The sequence below is a fragment of the Pimephales promelas genome, chromosome 22 (assembly GCF_988280905.1).
Source record: "Pimephales promelas chromosome 22, fPimPro1.hap1.1, whole genome shotgun sequence".
NCBI classification, from domain to species: domain Eukaryota; kingdom Metazoa; phylum Chordata; class Actinopteri; order Cypriniformes; family Leuciscidae; genus Pimephales; species Pimephales promelas.
In genome coordinates this window covers 15055759-15078086 of record NC_142790.1, presented here as the reverse complement: position 1 = coordinate 15078086, position 22328 = coordinate 15055759, and the positions used below count along the sequence as shown (strand labels likewise).

The 22328-nt window shown below is 36.5% G+C and overlaps 2 protein-coding genes across 3 annotated transcripts; both read right to left on the bottom strand.

Moving 5' to 3' along the window:
- Positions 1–616: 616 nt before the first annotated feature.
- Positions 617–4728, bottom strand: LOC120475889 (uncharacterized). Its single transcript, XM_039666688.2, has 3 exons — positions 4415–4728; positions 4094–4326; positions 617–836 (listed from the first exon to the last, which is right to left on the bottom strand). The coding sequence occupies exons 1-3, from the start codon at positions 4708–4710 to the stop codon at positions 724–726; spliced, it is 642 nt and encodes a 213-aa protein (XP_039522622.2). The 5' UTR covers positions 4711–4728; the 3' UTR covers positions 617–723.
- A 3127-nt stretch (positions 4729–7855) lies between these two features.
- On the bottom strand, positions 7856–22287 carry rec8b (REC8 meiotic recombination protein b). Of its 2 annotated transcripts, XM_039666686.2 has the most exons (18): positions 21913–22287; positions 21493–21561; positions 21225–21367; positions 19593–19668; positions 19349–19469; positions 19085–19142; positions 18925–18992; positions 18638–18719; positions 16146–16227; positions 15325–15481; positions 13572–13712; positions 12536–12608; positions 11444–11601; positions 10234–10282; positions 8920–8995; positions 8637–8753; positions 8444–8550; positions 7856–8363 (listed from the first exon to the last, which is right to left on the bottom strand). In XM_039666686.2, the coding sequence occupies exons 1-18, from the start codon at positions 21966–21968 to the stop codon at positions 8287–8289; spliced, it is 1710 nt and encodes a 569-aa protein (XP_039522620.2). In that variant the 5' UTR covers positions 21969–22287; the 3' UTR covers positions 7856–8286. The 2 variants fall into 2 exon arrangements, with proteins under 2 accessions (XP_039522620.2, XP_088981789.1); XM_089125663.1 differs by having other exon boundaries at positions 19349–19668.
- Between the last annotated feature and the right edge of the window lie 41 nt (positions 22288–22328).

Sequence of the window (22328 nt, the reverse complement as noted above, 5' to 3'; positions counted from 1 at the left end):
AACAGAAATACACTACCAATTAAAAGTTTGGGATTGGGAAGATTTTTAAAATGGGTTTAAAGGCTGCATTTATTTGATGATAAATTGTGAAATATTATTAGAATTTAAAATAACTGTTTCTGTTTTAATAGATTTTAAATTAAATGTATTTGTCATTTACTTCAGTGTCATGATCCTTCAAAATTCATTCTAATATGCTGATTTGCTGATCAATAATCATTTATTATTATTAACGATGAAACGGTTGAACTGCTTAATATTTTTATAGAAACCATGATACATTTTTTTAAACGTTTAAAAGAATAGCATTTGTTAAAATCAAAATCTTTTGTTGTGTTATAAATGTTTTTACTGTCACTTTTGATCAATTTAATTATTCTTTGCTGCTTAATATAGTATACATTTCTTTAAAAAAAGAATCTTCCTGATCCCAAACTTAATAAGTAGATGGATATCGATTTTATATAGTGTGTGTAGGTATAGCTGTCATTGATGAAATATATGCTGATTATTCTGAAATACAAAAAATAGCAAGAGATTGAATTATTTTTTTTTTTGTAGATCATTACCCACAAAACTTTAGTTATACAGCCACCTTGCAGCATAGCACATCAAATTTAGGCTCTTGCACAAGTTAAAACATCCAGAACCTGAATTGGGAATGGTCATCTGTATCATGTAAGGTGTTAGATTGCTTTAGCCTAGCTGTCGAACACCTTCCAATCACTCCACGCTTGGCAAGTCTCGTTTTTCTTCTGTCTTCTGCCATTTGGACTTGGACTGTGACACTGTGTCCGAGGCCAGAGTCATCTCCACCGGCTGGAGTTCATTTTCCGCTGGGAGGGGGGGAGACACAAGAATATTCACTGCCATGTTTATACAGTGGGTTATTTTTATGTTCATCAGACAAACTCTACACACAAACCCAGAAGATTGTGAGGTTGGGGAATAGGCATGTCGAGGGAGAAAGCGAATATCTATCGCTCTACATACACGCTGGAGAGTGTGCTGAGCGTGCGAATACTAAACACACTTACTCAGCAGCCACGAGCGTTATGTTAGCTCCCCTCACTGATCTGCAGATGTCATCTGTTAGCTAACCGTCAGGAATGAAGTGTTCTATTACTGCAAGCCTCGACACTGCAGCCTAATGGAAACCGACGGACTGAAAACATGCTGATGAAGTTCACTTCTGCTGGATTGTAGTAATACTAGTTGTAATTAAGTGGAGATGAAGCATTGTTGTGCAATAGAAGTCGGCAATAACAATTATACAGTGAAATCTGTTTGGTTGCATATGTAACATGGCTCCTCGTTCTTGACTGCAGTGTTAATATTGATTTTGGGGTGTATGTTGCTGATTTCATATGCGCCGGAAGCCTATTACTTAAGGTTATTTCTTAGAAATATGTACTTAATGAAACTATTACCCACTTGCCTGAACAAATCAATCTGTGCAGCCAGATGCCTTTGGAAAACCCATCATCTTAATTAGATTTCAACTGAAACACTGCTGTAAAATACAGGAACCTTACTGAAGCCCATTCAGTACTTTATACTATTATAGTTTATATACTATAATTTGTATTAGAAATTTTATTGATTCTTTTTTTGTATCCAACCTATTTTAGTTGATGATTTTCATGTTTTTTTCCCCCGAAGTTTTTTTTAATTTCATATTTTTGATTTATTTCAGCTTTATTTCAATTAAGAAAAATAATTTACAATTGTTTAATTTTAGGTAACTGTAACACCATTGCTTTACTGAATATTAAGTTCAATGAACTTTAGAAATGGATTCAAAACACGTTAAAAGGAGTAGTTCACTTTTAAAAAAACTTTTGCTGATAATTTACTCACCCCCATGTCATCCAAGATGTCCATGTATTTCTTTCTTCAGTCGAAAAGAAATTAAGGTTGGATGAAAACGTTCCAGGATTTTTCTCCATATAATGGACTTCAATGGGAACCAAACGGTTCAAGGTCCAAAAGACAGTTTCAGTGAAAACGGCAAACTGTTCAAAGGGCTTTAAACGATTCCAGGCGATGAATAAGGGTCTTACCTAGTGAAATGATCGCTCATTTTTAAGTTTTATAATTTTATAAGCTCAAATGGTCGCCTTGCTCTGTTCTGTAATGCTTGTCCGTGACTCTCCTGTTCGAACTTGTCTATCAAAAATTAACAAATCTTTTTTCGTGTCGTTTGGTTCATTAAGAACCTTATTCATCGTCTGGAATGGTTTAAAGCCCTTTGATCAGTTTGCACTGAAACTGTCTTTTGGAACTCGAACCGTTTGGGTCCCATTGAAGTCCATTATATGGAGAAAAATCCTGAAATGTTTTCTTTAAAATCCCTTAATTTCTTTTCGACTGAAGAAAGAATGACATGGACATCTTGGATGACATGGGGCTGAGTAAATTGTCAGCAAAAGTTTTTTTTTAAAGTGAACTACTCCTTTAACATGTTTTTTTTTTTTGAAACTTTTTTAAAACCATGTGTTGTGGTCACTGATTTATATAATGACATTGTCATTATATAGATCAGTGGTTGCGGTGCGTATAGTCCTACGTCACCAGACTAATTTGCCTAATCTTCACGGTACTTGTCTTTAGACCACAGTGGAAACGCAGAAAGCAACAGGTCTGGGGGAAAATTGTTCTGTGTAATTTCGGTAAAAACGCATCGTTTAAATTGTCCCTGTTGTGCTAATGTCATGTTAACAAGTATAATGTTTTATCGTTACAGCATATTTATTCAGGTGCAATGTTTATATCATTTCCGTTTTAGTTAGTTATTTTGGTACATCAAGTTAAACAATGCAAATTAGAATTGTTGTTTTGGCAACTTGTTGAAATTAAGTTTTCTTTTATGGTTTTAGGGGCTGTTTATATGACACCATTTTCAACTAAATGGCCCTTCATTTACACAACAGCGTTTTGGGGGCCTGAAAATGCAAACTTTTGAAAAAGTGCATGTTTTTTGAAAATGATAGCATTAACGTCTCCATGTAAACTACAAAAACGCTAGTTTGTGAAAGCGGTGACATCATATGCATGCATGTTACTTGTTCAGTCTATAGGCGCGTAGCGTTTCTTTACAAAATGACATCGCCAACTACTGGCCTGGCAACATAATACAGCATTTTTATACATTTTTGCGAATCCATTTGAATGGGGATAATTTTGACGAGGCTGTCATCTGTATGAGAAAATCGCACAATATGCCGTTGTCTTGTAAATGTACCCTTAAGCCAAGCTCAAACTACAGGATTTTTAGCCCGATTTAACTCGCCAACAGGTCAGGGTGTTATCGCGTGCAAATCGCGGGGGATTAGCGGGCGATGAACGCTTGCCAATCTTTTAGTATGAAAGAGCCAACAACGCAGCGAAGACCCTCGCAGAAAAATATCTAGCTGTCGCACGACTCAACCTCAGTGATGTCATGAGCTACAGCCAATCAGAGCAAGGCATGGGTTGAGGTCACTGGGTAAATCTTATTTTTTCTTTTTTTTTTTTAAAGTAAATCAGCACGCAAACAGTGTGCAGTACTAGTTTCTGTCTGACGTCCATATTCGCGTGTTGTGTTCTCCGCTGGGTATTGGCGCACATGCTGTTTCACGTCATTTCTGGTTCGTTTTATTGCGTGATTTTTCGTGACAAAACGTGGTTTGTAGACAAGATAGAATCGTTGGGTGACAGAGTTGTTGTCAACTTATTATTTTCAGGATTTAGACCGTACCATAGTACTGAAACAGCTCTCATTAGAGTCGCAAATGATTTGCTGGTTGTATCTCTATGTAGTGCGTTGTCCACTCGTGTAGTGCGTTACCTCCTGTTGCGGATCAATCACGTTGTGTTGTGTGGTGTGAACAGCTAAACAACTTGAACACTCCTGATTTCACTGATGTAGTGTGAAATGCACAGTTCAGCCCGACGTTTTAAAGTCATGTAGTGTGAACAAGGCTTAAGCATTAGTTAATTATAATTACCCTGCCTGCGATATATTAACTCGATCCTCCCCTTTGATCCAGCAAAAGTGTTAAATGAAATGATAATTGCCAGTTGAAACTGGTTTAGCTCCTCCATGTCTCACCTGGTTGTGTGTGTCTCCACGGAAGGATGTCCACCCCGCTTCTGCAGAAGGATCGGTCGGTGTGGGACTCGGTGCTGTAGAGAATCTCCTGACTCTGACGTTCTCCGGGATGCTGCGCTTTCACACGAACCTCCAGAACGGTCATTTCCTTCTCCTTCTTCAGCTTCCCTGACTTCCCCTTCACCCGTGTGCGCTTAGTGTCCACCCACACCACGCGCTCCTTCACCGCTGATCTGGGTACACATGGAGAAAGCAAGATATTAACAGAATATTTCACCCAAAACTAAATTGATACAACTGGATCTGTAAATTTAAACTCACTCTTCAATGCCCAGGTCAGCAAGTGTTGTGTTCAGGAATGGAAAAGCCTGGTCAGGGTTCAGAACTTCAATGGGCAGGTGCACACACATGGGGACCGTCCAGTCCAGCTCGGCTCGCACCGGTTTGTCATTGGCGGGAGAGTCTAAGGGGCCGTCACCATTCACCTGCTTCTCCTGGTGCTGGACCCCAGGCTGAACCTCTGGATTTTTTTCTTGGCCTGCCAGCTTGACACTGGTGTCTTTAACCGGCTGCTGTTGCTCCTCTTTGTTTTCTTTCCTTTCGTCTATGATGATCATTGAGTTGATTCCTTTGAGATCTTTGAGATCCAATAAAACCCGATGTAGACAAGTCTTCCCAGGTGCTTCTCTCTCTGCCGTTGGGTTGCGAATGCGTAATGCTCTGAGAACTCTGAAGTCCAGTGGAGATTTAAACGGTCTGTGTGAATGTGTGCAATGTGGCGCTGACGTGTGAGCTTTATTAGTCTGTCATAGGCTGACAAATTACAGTATGGAGAGTTGTTTATATTATTAAATCATCTTTCCCCTTCCCAATGCGTGAGTTGCTTAAGTACTCTGTAAACAAACTAACTGGCATCTAACTAGCTCAGGTGGAGTGTGTAAAATGGGAGCTTTGGCTAAAACTGCACCTGCACATTTGAACAAAATCTAGGAATAAAGTGAAAATTAAAATAAATGAAAAGTGCCAATTTCGGGTGGCATTCAATTGAAAACTTGTAACGAATATCACACACGACTCTGTTTGAATGCAATGGCCAATCAGAGGCGCTGATTAGTAGCTGCTGGAACACTGCGTTTATTCAGTGCACGCAAGCTTAATTCTGACTGAATTCTACACTCTCGCAAATACTATCGTCATAAACTGAAACAGATTTGGTGATTGTGCCAGTATAAATAGAAGGGCTGTCAAACGATTAATCGTGATTAATCGCATCCAAAATAAAAGTTTGTGTTTACATAATATATGTGGGCGCACTGTGTAATTATTTTGTATATATAAATACACACACATGCTTGTATATGTATATACTGTATATAGATCTATATATAATTGATATTATATACAAATATATATATATTTTTTGTATATAAATAATATTTTTTTCTTAAATATACATTCATGTGTGTGTATTTATATATATATATATACAAAATAATTATACACAGTAAACCCACATATTTTATGTAAGCACAAACTTATTTTACTTATTTTGGATGTGATTAATCGCAATTAATCGTTTGACAGCCCTAATAAATAGGTTTTGATCAATGTATTTTAGCAGTGTAGCCAATTACAAACATATCTGATGATTTCTTGAACGCAATGGCCAATTAGACGTGTTTAAGTTAGAATACCCTCGTCCTCTGCATTATATTTTGCACCAGATATTAAAAATTAACTAAATTAAATAGGATATGTTAGGAAGCTTGTTTAATGGGGTGGTGATGGTGCAGTGGATATGACGCATGTCTTTGGTGTGAGAGACCCGGGTTCAAATCAAATCCACTGTGAGACACCAATGTGTCCCTGAGCAAGACACTTTAGCCCTAGTTGCTCCAGAGGCGTGCGACCTCTGACATATATAGCAATTGTTAGTCGCTTTGAATGAAAGTGTCAGCTAAATGAACAAAAATGTTAAATGTAATGGCACAGAAATTTATATTTCAATTTGTCAGTGTTTTACAGTTCTTTTAACAATTAACAGGTACTAAATGCTGGAGAATCAATCTTTTAAGTTGATTTTTATGGGAGGTTATCTTGAATTGAAAAAGTAACATGACATAAGTGATCCTAAAACAACTCCATTCTAAGCATGCAGTGCATTTGTTTTTTCCTGTGACAGGTGATTACTAGAATTGAGCGATTTACTGTGTCCTTACAGCAAAGTGCCACATTTTAATGCCTTGAGAAAACATGTCACCTCATAACTCTGCATGTTCATGATGGTGTGGCACGCATCACAGTAATGCAGGATGTCCCTTTTTCCCCTTCAGTAATGGTGGATGAATCCAAGATGATCAGGATACTCAACATTCAAGTGTGCTGTGCTCATTAAGTGCTACAATAGTATATACTGCCCTAAATTAACAAGCTTGTCAATGAGAATTGTACACCCTTTTTACGTAAATTATGATTACGTTCTAACTTGTGATGTCATATTCTTAATGTCTATAGTCACTTGTTAATGTAAACATCTGATCGGGTTTTCAGATATGAAATACTTCCCCTCAGCCCTTTGAAATTCAGAGCATGTGTGCTATGGGGTGGGATAGCGGTTGCCCGAGGACAGTGTGAAGTCGTTGTTGACCGTTCATAGTTTTTCCGTGACTCTTCATCTGTATGCTAACTACTGCTTTACCATATATGTCTGGTCTGCGTACGTCAATCTTCGCATTTCATAATCAGCGCGGCAGAAAGGTTGGCATGGGTTTTGCTGTGCCCAGTGGGCTGCTGGTTTTCTGTCTGTCGTTGTTTCTGGCTGGTGTTACATTTGTGAGAACTGCTCCATGACTCTAGTTTAACAGTGTGAGGTCAGGCAGGCATGAGATCATGAACTGTATGAGATCACGGTCAACAAAGGGATTTCTGCTGGGAGGGTTAATGGATTCACTGGTCCTGCACTGCCCCCTGTGGACGAAGGGGTAATTGAATTTCACTTCCCCTACACTTTAAAGTCGTCATGTAATGGAAATTCACCCTATTTTGTGAATGCTTAATTTAACCATATGCATTTTTTTAAACCTAAGTTTTAATCTTCCAAATTTTCGCATTTAAATCTTCCTCCATCCAGTCAACAATCAAGTAATTCTAAAGAAACGGTCTTTTGCTACTTCCGTATGATGATTTTTATTGACTTTCGGTGTGGTGAAGAAAGTCGTTTAAATCACATGGACTTTAAAACTAAGTACACTAAGTGCACACTAGGTAGGCACTAACATTATTGGATGAGAAATGAACTGAGCTGGAAGATGACATCGCCGTTTTCTCCAGAGCTACTTTAGATGAATTGAACTCATTCCATAATTGATGGACCTTACACAGTTAATGAACCAAACTGAACACTGAAGTGATCTCAACTTAATAATGACTATTGCTTTACAGCAGAATTGAATTCTGTTTACATCATTGAATCATTATATCCATGTAAAGCTGTTTTGAAACAATCTCTATTGGATAAAATATATATTTGATGACAGTTATTGAACCAAACTGAACCATAAGGTGGCTTGACTATATGAATAGGTCTGTAAGAATAATTTTTATGTGACAGATGAATCCACAAATGTAGAACAAAATTTAATACATTTTAAATGTAATTTTTATAACAGCAAATATTCAAACAATAATTTTCCTCACTTTTATATATATATATATATATATATATATATATATATATATATATATAACAAATTATTTTAAAAACCTTTCAACATATTTCTTCCATAACTTGAGAACAGCTAAAAACTTCCGAAGCCTATTACAAACCATTTGTTAAGTGATTAAAAAGATTAAAAGTTATAACAAGTTCATATATATACAGTATACAAATGAAAACATTAAACTTCATAAAGTTCAAAACATCATAAAAATTCATTAAAAAATATCTAAAAAGAACACTCTTTATCACTCTAAGACCATGCAACTGCCATGTCAGATTATTTACATTAAAATAATAATTACAGTAACCAATTATTCATAATCATCAAATATTATGTAAAAGTTTTTCTGTACTGTTCTTTGTTATGAATACAAAAACTAGCCTCTGAACTGGCTTAATATATTTCACTTTGTTAAACCAATCTAACAGCTTCGACTTTCTTGAGAGCATGCATGTTTGCACATGGTGTGTGTGTTCAACTGTTCATGGTAATGGTGATGACTCCAAACGGTTCAGTCTGACGTGCACTTAACTTCAGACCACCGAGCACCTCTGTAGAACAAACAGATCACATGTCACACACATACATACTAAGAGACAGTAAAAAGCAAACAGGATGTCTCGTGTCTTACCCAGTATTTTGTAGAACAGATGAGCTGTAGTGCTGCGCTCGGCCTCTGGAGGCAGCAGTGAGTTAAAGGAGACCTTCTTAAAGCGCTTGATTAAGCCAATGATCAGTCTGCATGACAGAGAGAACGACTGAAAAAAATCTGATCATACACACACACACAAAGACATGTTCATCTACTAAGCGCCTCTTCGAACCTGTGCAGGTCACCGGTGGTGATGTCACTCATCTCGGGCTCCGTCTCTCCCGGTGGGAGTTCAACATGTTCCTCTAATATCACCTCCATAGACACAGGAGCCTCTTCTATAGGAGACCTACACACATAATGTTTATTTCACAGGACTTCATGCACCAACCGTTCTTTTTACAATACAGTGCCATAAGACCACATGACGTACAACTGCAGTCCTGAATATGATGCATGTTCTGACATTTAGTGTTATTATTACGCATTTTGTTTTTCCTTTTGCAATTTCTCACCATCTGCTGGTGGGAGTGATGTGGTCACTCTGAGACTTGTCTCCTTTAGACACGTCCAGCAGCACGTCAGAACCAGCTGGACAAAAACACACGCACACAAACATTCTGGATTTTAATGTCTGTCCATAGAGAATGATTTTTATACTGTATAAACCAGCCCTAATCCTACCCCTAAGCACAACCCCCACAGAAAACGTTCTGCATTTTACATTTTCAAACAAAATGTTAGTCTGATTTATAAGCTGCTTTCTTCATAGTGACCAACAACAACAAAAAAAAAGGTTAAAAAAAAATTACAAAAAAATATGTAATATTTTACTTTCCTTGAGGGAATATTTGGTACCTGACTGTAGTTTGATTGACATTTTGAGCATAGAGGCTAAAGTCAAGTAAAACGTGCTTGGACACTGTCTTATACACTCACCTAAAGGATTATTAGGAACACCATACTAATACTGTTCGCAATGCTCAGGTCAGCTGTGGCATTTTAACAATGCCCAATTGGCACTAAGGGGCCTAAAGTGTGCCAAAAAAACATCCCCACACCATTACACCACCACCAGCAGCCTGCACAGTGGTAACAAGGCATGATGGATCCATGTTCTCATTCTGTTTACGCCAAATTCTGACTCGACCATCTGAATGTCTCAACAGAAATCGAGACTCATGAGACCAGGCAACATTTTTCCAATCTTCAACTGTCTCAATTTTGGTGAGCTCTTGGAAATTTAGCCTCTTTTTACTATTAGTAGTGGAGATGAGTGGTACCCGGTGGGGTCTTCTGCTGTTGTAGCCCATCCGCCTCAAGGTTGTGCGTGTTGTGGCTTCACAAATGCTTTGCTGCATACCTCGGTTGTAACGAGTGGTTATTTCAGTCAAAGTTGCTCTTCTATCAGCTTGAATCAGTCGGCCCATTCTCCTCTGACCTCTAGCATCAACAAGGCATTTTCGCCCACAGGACTGCCACATACTGGATGCTTTTCCCTTTTCACACCATTCTTTGTAAACCCTAGAAATGGTTGTGTGTGAAAATCCCAGTAACTGAGCAGATTGTGAAATACTCAACAACCATGCCACACTCAAAATTGCTTAAATCACCTTTCTTTCCCATTCTGACATTCAGTTTGGAGTTCAGGAGATTGTCTTGACCAGGACCACACCACTAAATGCATTGAAGCAACTGCCATGTGATTGATTAGATAATTGCATTAATGAGAAATTGAACAGGTGTTCCTAATAATCATTTAGGTGAGTGTACATCACACTGAAATCAAATTGATTTTATTATGAATAAGGAGGACATTTGTTTGTCACCTGAGAGCTCAGACAGAAGCAGAGCCGCCTCCCCAGACTCCCTGACCACCTAAACATGCACACAACACACAGAAAGAAAAGTGAGTTAGAGACAATCTTGTGGAAAAGTACACTTAAACATACTATTAAATACAGAATTAATTTATTACGGAAATAATATACTTAAAGTATTCATAAGTGCGGACTGAAAGTAATGTTTTTGGACACTACTTAAATTGTATTTTAATAAATGCCTTTAATAAAAGCATTTTTGGTAAACTACAGAAGCTTGTATGTCATGCATTTAATTTATTTGTAATTACACATATGTTATGATGATGTTGCAATTCAGCACATTTCAAATATATTAACTTTAAATATAATACTGAATAATACAGTTAATATTATAAAAAAATCAAGTATTTTACATGTGCTTTCAGTGTACTTCTTCGAAGCGCGACAAGATTATTAAAACAATCTTTTAAAATGTATTTTTAAAGTGAAACTTTTAATTACACATTATTACAAAGTGCTCTTTTTAAAAGTGTACTTCAGTGCGTTAAGAAACAAAGTCATGAAAGTGTACTGTCTTTTACTGGCATTTTAATTTTTATTAATATAATACCTGTACAGGGGTTAAAATATACGTTTAAGACTTAAGTACACTACAAGAGCACATTCAATAAAATTAGTGCACTCCTTTTTTTGAAGTGGTTAGCATAAACTCAATGGACCCTTTTTACTTTGTTAGCGCACATGACTAGTCTTGTGGTAAACAATTCATCTGTCCAAGTTAATCCACAATTTTTTTTTTGTCTGCTTCATCTTTAATCAAAATCTGAAAATGTACTTCCCATCAGGAATGGCCTTCCGTCTCTGATGACGTCAGTTTGACGGCTTGCGTAGAGTTTGACAGCAAGCAGAATGAAATGCCTACTTTTAAGATCCAAAACAAGCCACGTCCTCTAACACAGTGTTTAAAAGGATAGTTCAACCAAAAAATGAAGGCTCTGTCATCTTTTATGACTCTGTCATACATTTTAATAAATCACATGAGTAAAAGATAATGAGATTCTCCTTTTTGTTTGAACTAGCCCTTTAAACATCAATAGTGTGCATGCTTATAAAATGTGTGACCCTGAAAATAACCTTGAACTCTTAATTTGAAATGATTCATAAATCAAATTTCTAAAGCCGACACGACCAAATAAGCAACCAATGACTTCTTCACCTCTCTGCTAGACTCCCGACTACACTCCGGCCCTCTTTCTTTCTCCACGTCCAACAGCTCTCCCTCCTCCTGCGCCTGCCGTTTCCTGCGGGGACGGGGGAGGGTGGAAGAAACGCTGGAGGATTTCCATAGCTTCTGGAGATCAGGGTGGATGAGCACTGCAATGCAAGGTCAATCGTTATAAGAGTGGAATGTATTAGTGTCCACATCAACACACAATATGTGACCCTGGATCACAAAACCAGTCAAAAGTCACACGGATAGGCGACAATACAATGTATGGGTCAAAATTATCGATTTTAATTTTATGCCAAAAATCATTAGGGTATTAAGTACAGATTATGTTCCATGAAGACATTTTAAACATTTCCTACCGTAAATATATACAGTAAAACATTGTATTTTTGATTTTCCCTCAGATTCCAGATTTTTAACTAGTTGCATCTCTGCCAAATATGTATCTATATTTGCAATATATTCAAATATATATCCTAACAAACCATACATCAATGGAAAGCTTATCTATATTGATGCATAGATATAAAACATTTTAAAAACTGGACCCAAGTGACTGGTTTTGCGGTCCAGGGTCACATATCGTTCTGTTTATTCTACGGTTATGTCGTATGCCGCTTTAAATGCTCCAGCTTTTTAAAACAGGATGGATTCTGATTGGCTGTTAATGTTTTTTTTATCTAAAAACAATTCTGAAAGTGATTCCAACGATGTCGTTTCTCTGTGCCGTTATCAGTATAGTTGTGGTGTGGACTAGATGGTTTGATATAGTTACTTCAACAATATCTTTATCGTTGCAGTTATCGTCCTTGATGTGATCTGGCCTTAAGGTGCTTTCTGGCTCCTTATAAAACTGCTGAGCCTTTTGATGGTCCAATGGTTTCATTATTAAGATCTATTAATCTGTCCAGTGTGAGATAAAGGAGCTGATGCAGTAGTTTCTCTGTTTAGTTGATAAGTATTTTTGCTGTATAAGTGTTGGAATTAACAAAAAAAGTTTAACAATTATAGCTATGAAAACTAGTTTGTATATGAGCAAGCATATCATTTATGAGAGGTGCTGGTGTTATAACGTACTGTTACACGGTGTGCTGAGCAGAACTGATGCTGATGCCCTCCGAGAGGCAGAAATACTTAAGAGGACATCAGACTAAGGAAAAAAAGAGACAGATGGACAGAAAGAGAATCACATTAGCAAGGGTTGGGGGGTAAATAGATTCATCACCAAAGTAGATGCATTGCAAACATTTTTTTCAAAAGATGTATCAAATATGATTAAAATATTACATTCACTACTGTTTAAAAGTTTGGGGTCAGTAAGATTTAAAAAAAGTAAATGAATATGTGTTTAAAGGATGCATTATTAAGGCATTAAGCCATTATTAAGACCAATGTTAAGCAGCACAACTGTTTTCAACATTGATCATATCAGCATATTAGACTGATTTCTGAAGGATCATGTGACTGAAGACTGGAGTAATGATGCTGAAAATTCAGCTTTGTCATCTAAGGAATAAATTACATTTTGAAATATATATGTAAATTGATTTTTGTTCAAATAAATGCAGCATTGGTGAGCATAAGAGACTTTCAGAAATTATTAAAAAATCTAATTCAAAAACTTCAAACTTTTGAAATATTTTTAAATCATTAATCTTATAAAGCTGTGTTTAATTTAATGTATTTAAATTATGTTGGAATGAACTAAATTAGGGTAAGGAAAACATAAATATGTATGTTATTTTATATTATTATTTAATTGATTCTACATTTATTTAAAGTTAAATCGAGTCAAACGACAGGCATAAAAAATAAACAAAAAATATAATTTATATTCTTTTCAGACAATTTTATTAAAAAAAAGTATATTGCCAAAATAAAATTTCTATTTGCAGTAAGAACATTTAGTATGGCTTTTATAAGGAAGCCAGAGAGCTACTTTAACTCTTTAAAGATTTGCACCCATATGCTGTTACCTAAAAATTAAGATGCATCAAGAATCATTTCTGTAATTACACCACGGCTCCCTCAAACTCCATCAAATCAAATCCTGACTTGCCTAAAGATTTATAGCACTACTGATTAGATTAGTTATCGTTCACAAAGTTCCCACCAGAGATTGGGTTTCAATCAGAGGGTTGTTGATTTGTTGTCGCATTGCATCCTGGGTAATCTGTGTGTTTTGGTCGGCGAAGATCAGTTGCCGTTTGCGACTTCGCCTCTTTGCATGCACAGATTGCTCAGCTGAGAGTTTCTGAAAAAGAGGGACAAAACCAGAGGAAAAATGAAAGAGTGAGAGGTTTTTAAACACATTGTTGTGGATTCAGCCCAATGTAACTGTTCTTTGCTACAAAGCTTTTGCGTTCACGCTTCAAAACACATATGGATTATGTAACACCAGAGCAGGGGTCGGCAACAAGCGACCCGCCAGCAATAATACCTGGCCCGTGCCGCAGCCTGAAAAATTTTCAAAGACATTCAAAAGAGTCTGTGGATCGCTACACACACCTCTACAATAACCGTTATGAAATGTCTAATGTTATATTAAATGCGTCTCTATAGCACGCGTTGTGTTAATCGTGCAATTTTTATGCGGAAATTAGTTATTACGTGCATATGACAAGCACTATATTGCGTGTAATACACATGCAGCCCCACACAACATATAATACACACGCCATGCGTATCATATGCACGTAAAAACTTGCAGACGCATTTAGTGTGAACGGGTTGGCGTTGCAGATAAGACACGCCGGCTTTGCATTAACAAAACTAGGTAGGATGAACGTGTAGTTGTCTTTTCATTACTCTTTGTATATAGCTATTTTCACTGTCAACTTTCCTCTTTAGACTCTTTGATTGTACCACTTTCTCACACCAGCTAGCTTAAATGTTAACATCACTCTACACACGACATAATACCGTACCTCCAGCCCGCAAACAATTGCAGTTTAGTATGCGAGGATGCCAAGGAATAATTCTAAGTTTAAAAGTAGTCTACGTCAAATGATTATTACAATAAGTTAGACTCCATTGTATAACAAGCAAATTAAAATGATACAAATTTATTATTCACAATATGGAAAGAGGAAATAAAACATAGTTTGTTAAGAGTATGACTCAAAAAATGCCATTAATGGGCTTATTCAAGTCCTCTTTTTTTTTTTTTTTAATCCATTCCGCATCTCCCACATGTGTGTTTTGGCAATATATCAGGAGACATGTGGGTCAGACATGATTTTGACCACTTGACCACCAAGCCTTTCTAAAAATTGAATTTCGTTTTGTATCATTTGTATCTTATTTTTCAATCAATGTTTTGTCAACCAATTGCCTGGATTTAACAAATAAGAAGCAAATATAGCAGACAATATAATCAGGACATGGAAGCGCCGTTGAGATTGCATTGCTCGTGAACTGGAGCTATATTTCAAACATTCATAATCATTACTTTTGCCGGTTCCTTGTGACAGCTTTTGCGTTATTGACAGCGTCACCCTCTGGTTACATGAACACGGCGTCACCATCGAATCGGCAACGAAAACATCTGGATTTTTTTAGACAATAATCACACGACCTATTCGATATTCTATAATTAAATCAACAAATCGAATTCGAAAACCGTGAATCATCCCTACTACTTTATTTATGTATCCAGCGTAAAACCAAAAGACACTGTAACAGTCTGTCACAGGCAATTTTAGTTGCATTTTTCATCAATTCATTTCTTAAATTATCCATTGACTGTGTTCTGGCCTGCCATCTAGTGTCAAAAATATTTTTTGGCCCAATGCTACCCTTACTTGCCAACCCCAGCACTAGAGCATAATGGGTAAGGTAATGTTGACATGGCTTCATACACAAACCTCACTGGAGCGCTCCATCTCGACGTCTCTCTCACTGGCCTCAGTGGTTGGTGGCATGGTGATGGGGGGAGGAGTCATCTCCAGAGCGACCCGATCTAAGGTGACCTCCGTAAGACGCCCATTCCTCTCATCCACGATGCACTCACTGTTCTTCAGTCTGCAAACATGCATTCAGTCATGGTTCAACACAAAGAGAACGCCATTCAACTCTACTGGCCAGTTCAGGCTCCATTAAACTGTGCAGTCAAGGGATTCTTTCTTCTTTTTTATCTAGTTCAAGGACATTTGGCCCAACAACTGTCATTGTCTGTCCATACTGATGTTTATCAGTTTAGAACTAGATAGAAAACACCCAACAGCTTTGTTCAGACAGGCAGTGAAAAAACTGATTTTTGGTGAAGGAAAAACATGAAACACATGTAAATATATTTTTGATGAAGCACAACGAAAACCACATTCACATGTAGTTTCAGATCGGATGATTTTAATAAGTGAATAAGTGGATGGTTTCAGACACAACTTGCGCATTCATCTGTAAACTACAGTAATGCCTCCAAGCTTCAGTTGTCATTTCCACAATGACACTCAGTTGTTGTAGAAACTCTTGGCATTGTGCTGAAGCTTAAGCCATTACCATTACGTAGAAATAACAAATATTGACCACATTGTTTGAACAAGCAGGTTTTGCTTAATTTCAGTGCAGACATTCAGTCCTAAAGACACACAAATCAGAATTGGGTGCAGTGTGACTAACCCAATTTGAATCAACAGCAGTATTTCCTTCATCTTTATGTCCTTCATTTCATCTTTATGCTACTCACTGTTCTATAGAGACCATAGCAGGATCCATATATCCTGATTTCTCCCCTTCTGTCACCCTCTCTCTCTCCTTATCTTCATCATCTGAGGGAGCATAGAGGAAAACGTGACTTTTAGACTCATATTTTAATAAAAACGAGTTTGTAGCTGGCAATTACAGTCAACCAAGTAATCAGGTTACAAATGGGCCCAGACAGTATCTTTTTGGCATTTTCTGTGCTGAGTTTTAGGGGTAAATCTGCAGAACAAATATATGTCTAATACATTACTATTCAAATCTTTTGGGCCAGTAGGATTTTCTTTTTAAAGAAATTATTGCTTTTATTCAGCAAGGATGCATTAAATTGATCAAAAGTAAATCTCTACAAAATGTTAAGCAGCACAACTTGAGTAATGGCTGCTGATTCAGCTTTGCATCACAGGAATATATTACGTTTTAAAATATATTAACATGGAAAAAAATAAACACTTTCACAAACTTACGAGAAACTTTCGTATATATATATTTGCAAAGGTCCCTATAGGGGCTTTGTAGAAAACAGTTATTTTAAAATTAGGGCTGTGCAAAAATTAATTGCGATTAATCGCATCCAAAATAAAAGTCTGTGTTTACATAATATATTTGTGTGTGCTGTATATAATTATGTTGTATATATAAATACACACACATGCATGTATATATTTAAGAAAATGTGTTATTCATATATAAAATATTTATATAATATAGATTATGTATTTATATATCTATACAGAATTTAAGCGCAAATAATTCTTAAATATATACATGCATGCATAGGTATTTATATATACAAAATAATTATATACAGCACACACAAATATATTATGTAAACACAGACTTTTATTTTGGATGCGATTAATTGCACTTAATTTTTGCACAGCCCTATTTAAAATGTAATAATATTTCAAAATATTCATCAACTTTCTTTCAAAAGCAAAATCTTACAGACCCCAAACTTTTGAATGATAGTTAATTTGCTAAACATTATGTTGTAACTTAACTTGTGCCCATTTTCTCCATATTAGAATTTTTCTACCTAACGCTTTCTGCTCTGTGATTGGTGGTCCTTCTGTGAAATTACAGAGGGCCAGGCCTCCAAACCTCTGGATGACAGCATCAACCAACAAGCTAAAGCTTTACTGCTTGAATTGTTTGCTGTTTGGGTAAGTTATTTAAAATCTAATAGGTCACATGCCAACAGATTTTATTCTGGCCGTTGCCGGATAAGAGGATTTCTTACATTTTGTTGTGATAACTCTCAAACTCACTGTGCTGACTGCTTGTTTCATTTCTTGTCAAAGGTAACTAATGCAGTACTATACAAGAGGACACTGTAAGCTAGCCTAGGCTAATTTAAGGCTCAGTTTACTCTTTCCTCAATAAGGGAAGGGGTGAGAGGGCAAATGTTCAAGAGGCACGGTTCGCTACTGCAATAGGCAACCTTTGCTTGGGCTGAACATATTTATTTTCTTGCATGTGTGTGTTCTGGGAAGTTTCAGTGACGGAAACAGTGACTATTTATATTTCAAGGGAGTAAAGCCTGTGTTAAAGGAGTAGTTCACTTTTAAAAAACCTTTGCTGATAATTTACTCACCCCCATGCCATTCAAGATGTCCATGTCTTTCTTTCTTCAGTCGAAAAGAAATGAAGGTTTTTGATGAAAACATTCCAGGATTTTCTCCATATAATGGACTTCATTGGGAACCAAACGGTTCAAGGTCCAAATGAGAGTTTCAGTGCAGCTTCAAAGGGCTTTAAACGACACCAGACGATGAATAAGGGTCTTATCTAGGACCCTTCAAGTCATGACTCGAAAAAAGATTTGTTAATTTGATGAACAACTTTGAACAGGAGAGTCACGAACACGCATCCCAGAACAGAGCAAGGCAAGCATTTGTGCTCATAAAACTTAAACTTTGTCATTTATTTATTAAATGAGCGATCGTTTCGCTAGATAAGACCCTTATTCATCGTCTGGTGTCGTTTAAAGCTCTTTGAAGCTGCAATGAAAATCTCATTTGGACCTTGAACCGTTTGGTTCCCATTGAAGTCCATTATATGGAGAATGTTTTCATCAAAAAAACTTAATTTCTTTTTAACTGAAGAAAGAAAGATGTGGACATCTTAGATGACATGAGGGTGAGTAAATTATCAGCAAAAGTTTTTTTAAAAGTGAACTACTCCTTTAAGGCTATTAAGGAAATGTAAGTTTCAATAGAAGTTTTAATAGAATACCATATCATCACATTCAGGTGCGAATATCTAAATCAGAGAAAATCATAGTTTGGGTGGGTTGTGGGTGGATTATTTATTTTTAAATAAATGGATTCGGGTGACGTTAGAGCTGATCCACGCATCTCAAGTAGGCAAAGATTCTGTTCAGGCCCGTGAATGGCTTATAATTACAAATGTTAATTGAGATTAGTATTTCTACGTGTCAATCTTTCAGTGCATCCATTTATCTATCAATCTCACCACCAAGATGAAAAAGATCCTGCTGTTCCATGAGCATGTCTATCTCATGAGCCGTGGCTTCAGGTAACTCTGCCCCACCAAACTGGAAAATAATCAGACACATGAGATTGGGAAACAGCAAATGAAGTGTGTGGTTCAATTAACACAGTTAAAAAGGAATGAATAATAGCATCTGGTGTTATTCGTGACTAAGCCTCATGTGGGTAGATGATCTCATCTAAAACTTCACAAAGAGCTGTATGATTTTTGTGGGAGCAAATGTAGATGTGTAGAAGAGTGAAAATCACCTCCGTGCCGAGCACAGGAACCAGCTCTGCATCTTTGATGGTGATTGATTCAGGAGAAGCATTGAGGTCTTGAAAGGGGAAGAGAAGGAAAGATTAGGTAGAAACCATCAACATCAACTCTTTGACCCACATCAGCTCTTGCGATATTTCAAACTCTCACCTTTAGGTAATGTAATTTCCTTTCTGACTGCCTGAGAAGGTGAGGCCTCCATAAATTCCTGTGACAATAAACAATAAAGCATTGGCTGAACTGCCTAGAAAAGGTTGAGATTAGACTAATGTGACGTGTTTGCTTTAAATTCACTTTAATGAACTCTACAGTTTGGAAGTGAGTTTTTTTAATGTTGCTATGATATTCTGGTCTCTAGATATAGTTCCAATGAATAATTCATGCAAACCGTATGCATATGCTTCAGTTTATCACCTGAGATGACACGTAAGAACTAGGCAGATCACAATCAACTCCCATCACTCCAAAAAATGGTTCCAGTGCCCATTCAGCCTCCTCTAGCTGGAACAGAGAGTCAGCGACATTCAGCACCAACCTAGAGGGAAACACAGTCCCAGAACAGCAACAGATCAAGGGTGTATAATGAATAATATGAATGTCTGTGTCAGAATGAATTACATTAGTGAGACAACATGACAGTGACAACGCTGGATCTGACCTGTCAGTGTCCGGCATGTCAATGTTCAAGTGTCTCTTTGAGCGAAGCAAGCGCTCGATGGTCTGCTGGACCTCCTCTGTGGGGAAATCAAACAGAAAACAATTCACTCCATTTCAGTTTAATAAAAACACATTGCCGGACAATGTAATGGAATACTATGCCTGCATTCATTTGTGACAAAAGGACATTCATGCAAAACATTTAATGTTTTAATTTAAATGTCTATTCATAATGTGTCAAGGTTTCTTGCACCAACATTTTTATTTAGGTTTAATAATTTTAAAATAAATATTACACTCTCTCTCTGATGCTTAAATAAATAAAAAAAAGTCATCTGTTCCTGAGTGATTGCACTCAGGAACAGATGACATTTTTATTTTCTTTTATTTGTTGTTGGCGTTGGCAGCTGTTTTGAATTTTAATAACCGAAGCAACCAAATCTCTATTCTGCTGATTCACCTGATCAATACAAGATAATGTACTATTTGGCTTCCCTGTATGGTCACGTGAAGACAGATCTCAGACTCATTTGGACCAGCTCAGAGCACAAGTGTCACATCAAATACTTGCATGTATGTTTTGTATCGTTTTGTCGGCCCTGTATTGCACATCCTTTGTGAAAAAGAAGTGTGCTTTATTGTATGGAATGTGCACCTATAGCGTACTTCAAACCTTAAAAGTATAATTTTTAAAAATAACATGCTGAAGTAAACTTTTAAAAAGTGCAATTTTACATGTCAAATTAATAGTTGTAATAATTGTTTTAACATTTTCAAAGAATACACTTATTTTAATGTGTTGACTGACATCAGAGACTATTTATATAGAGACATGCCACTTCCTCAATCCTTAATACAACTATATAGGGAAAACCCGTAACACCAAAGATGGCGGTTGTAATGTATGCAAATATCATATTTATTGTTGCTACTGTAAATCTATATATTGAATTATTACGGGATCTCATTCAATGCTTTCAGAATCTTTAATTTTTGTAATCCTTTTGTTTTTGTGATGCATGAACATATTTTAATTAATTATAAATTAATTAATTTAAAGAATATTTATTGAACAAAAATAAGTTCTTTAATTTATCAAAATAAACAGAACATAATATAAACTTTGCTTAAGTGACTGAACAAGTATTAATTTAGACATTATTAAAAACATATTACTATAGAGTAAAAATTATTTGTGTAAATACTTTATGCCTTTTGCCCCATGCTGATGAGCTTTTACCCCATGTGTGGGTTAAAAGACCCACCTTGCCATTCATTCATACGATTTTTAAACAAACAACCCACTTTTATGATTTATTTTCACACAAAACATGTTACTCAATTCATGTTCAATAAAAAAAAAATAATTCTGCAATCATACACTATGGGAGTAGTAAAAAGCACATTTTTCTTAAGGCGTACCACTGTCCCTTTAGCCCCGTCGTACCCTACCCTTTTAAAAGTATACTAACCTGTACTTCTTTTTTACAAGGGATAGTATACTGTGTATGTATCAGTTTTGGTAGTACTGCAGTCTTTAAATGGAGTTTTGTAGAATAAATGTTAAGCAAAACTGTACAATCTACACTAGTAGTCAATGTTTCTACAGTGGATGACGAGACGACTATCTCACCCAGCAGAAAAGCACACTGGCGATGGTAGACGATGACTACACCATACTGAAGCTGAGAAGACAGGTAAAGAGAGAAACGGGGCCGGGGAAGACTAGGATGGCTTGGAGGAACCTGGACCATCACGTAATCCACAATGTCCTCACTATAATATATACACAAACATAACGTAATGATTAACATTTTAAATATATGACAAAATAACCTGATACATTATCACCTCACGGTGATATGGTGAATTTTAGAAGAAAAAACAAAGATTTCTCTAACCAAGTGCGCATGACGTTGACCTTGAGGTACTCTCTTCTGGAAATCCTGATGCCTTTAGTGGCTGCCAGCCTGCAAACAAAACAAGCAAACATCAACAAACAAAACTTCAGTCAATGTTTTGACAAATGCACGTCCTGTTGACTCAAATTGGCGTCTCTGTCTAAATGTCGGTGTCAACTGTACATATTTTATAGTTTATTTTAACATAAATATATTACAAAGTCAAGTTTAAGTAACAGTTATATATTTTATGAGTTTAGCGAGTTTCTAAAAAGTTTTAAAAAGTTTCTAAACGCTAATTTTACCTCAGCGTGGTAAGTTTTTTTTTTTAACTAACAGTTAACATCCAATAAATTAATGTTGGTATTGTTATTATTATTTATTAAATTCGTTATCGTGTGTATAATTAGGTTTACATACCAAATAGTAGAGAAGCAGCCAGTGTGACGCTGAAGCACGTTTGGATAATAAAACATTTTACCTCAGAATTCGGTTCAGTTCACAAATCTGAACACAATCGATATCTAATTTAAAATCTAATCTGATAACCTTTGGTCACACTTTACTTCAGCCAAAACAAGCGGAGATAATGTGAATTTCCTCAGATACGCGCTAAATCAATACAGAGATGTTTTTCTTCAGTTAGTTCTGTGAGGATTGATTGACAGATGCAAAGGCTGCGTCTCAAAGCGAGCTGCCTTGTCGCTGCCTCGCGGCTCAAAATGCTGTCTATGTAGGCAGCTCACTAGCTTTTGACACACATCCGATGGTCTGAGGGATTGTTAATAATTTTAAACATTTTTTATAGGCCTATTTATGTTGCATTAATGACATAA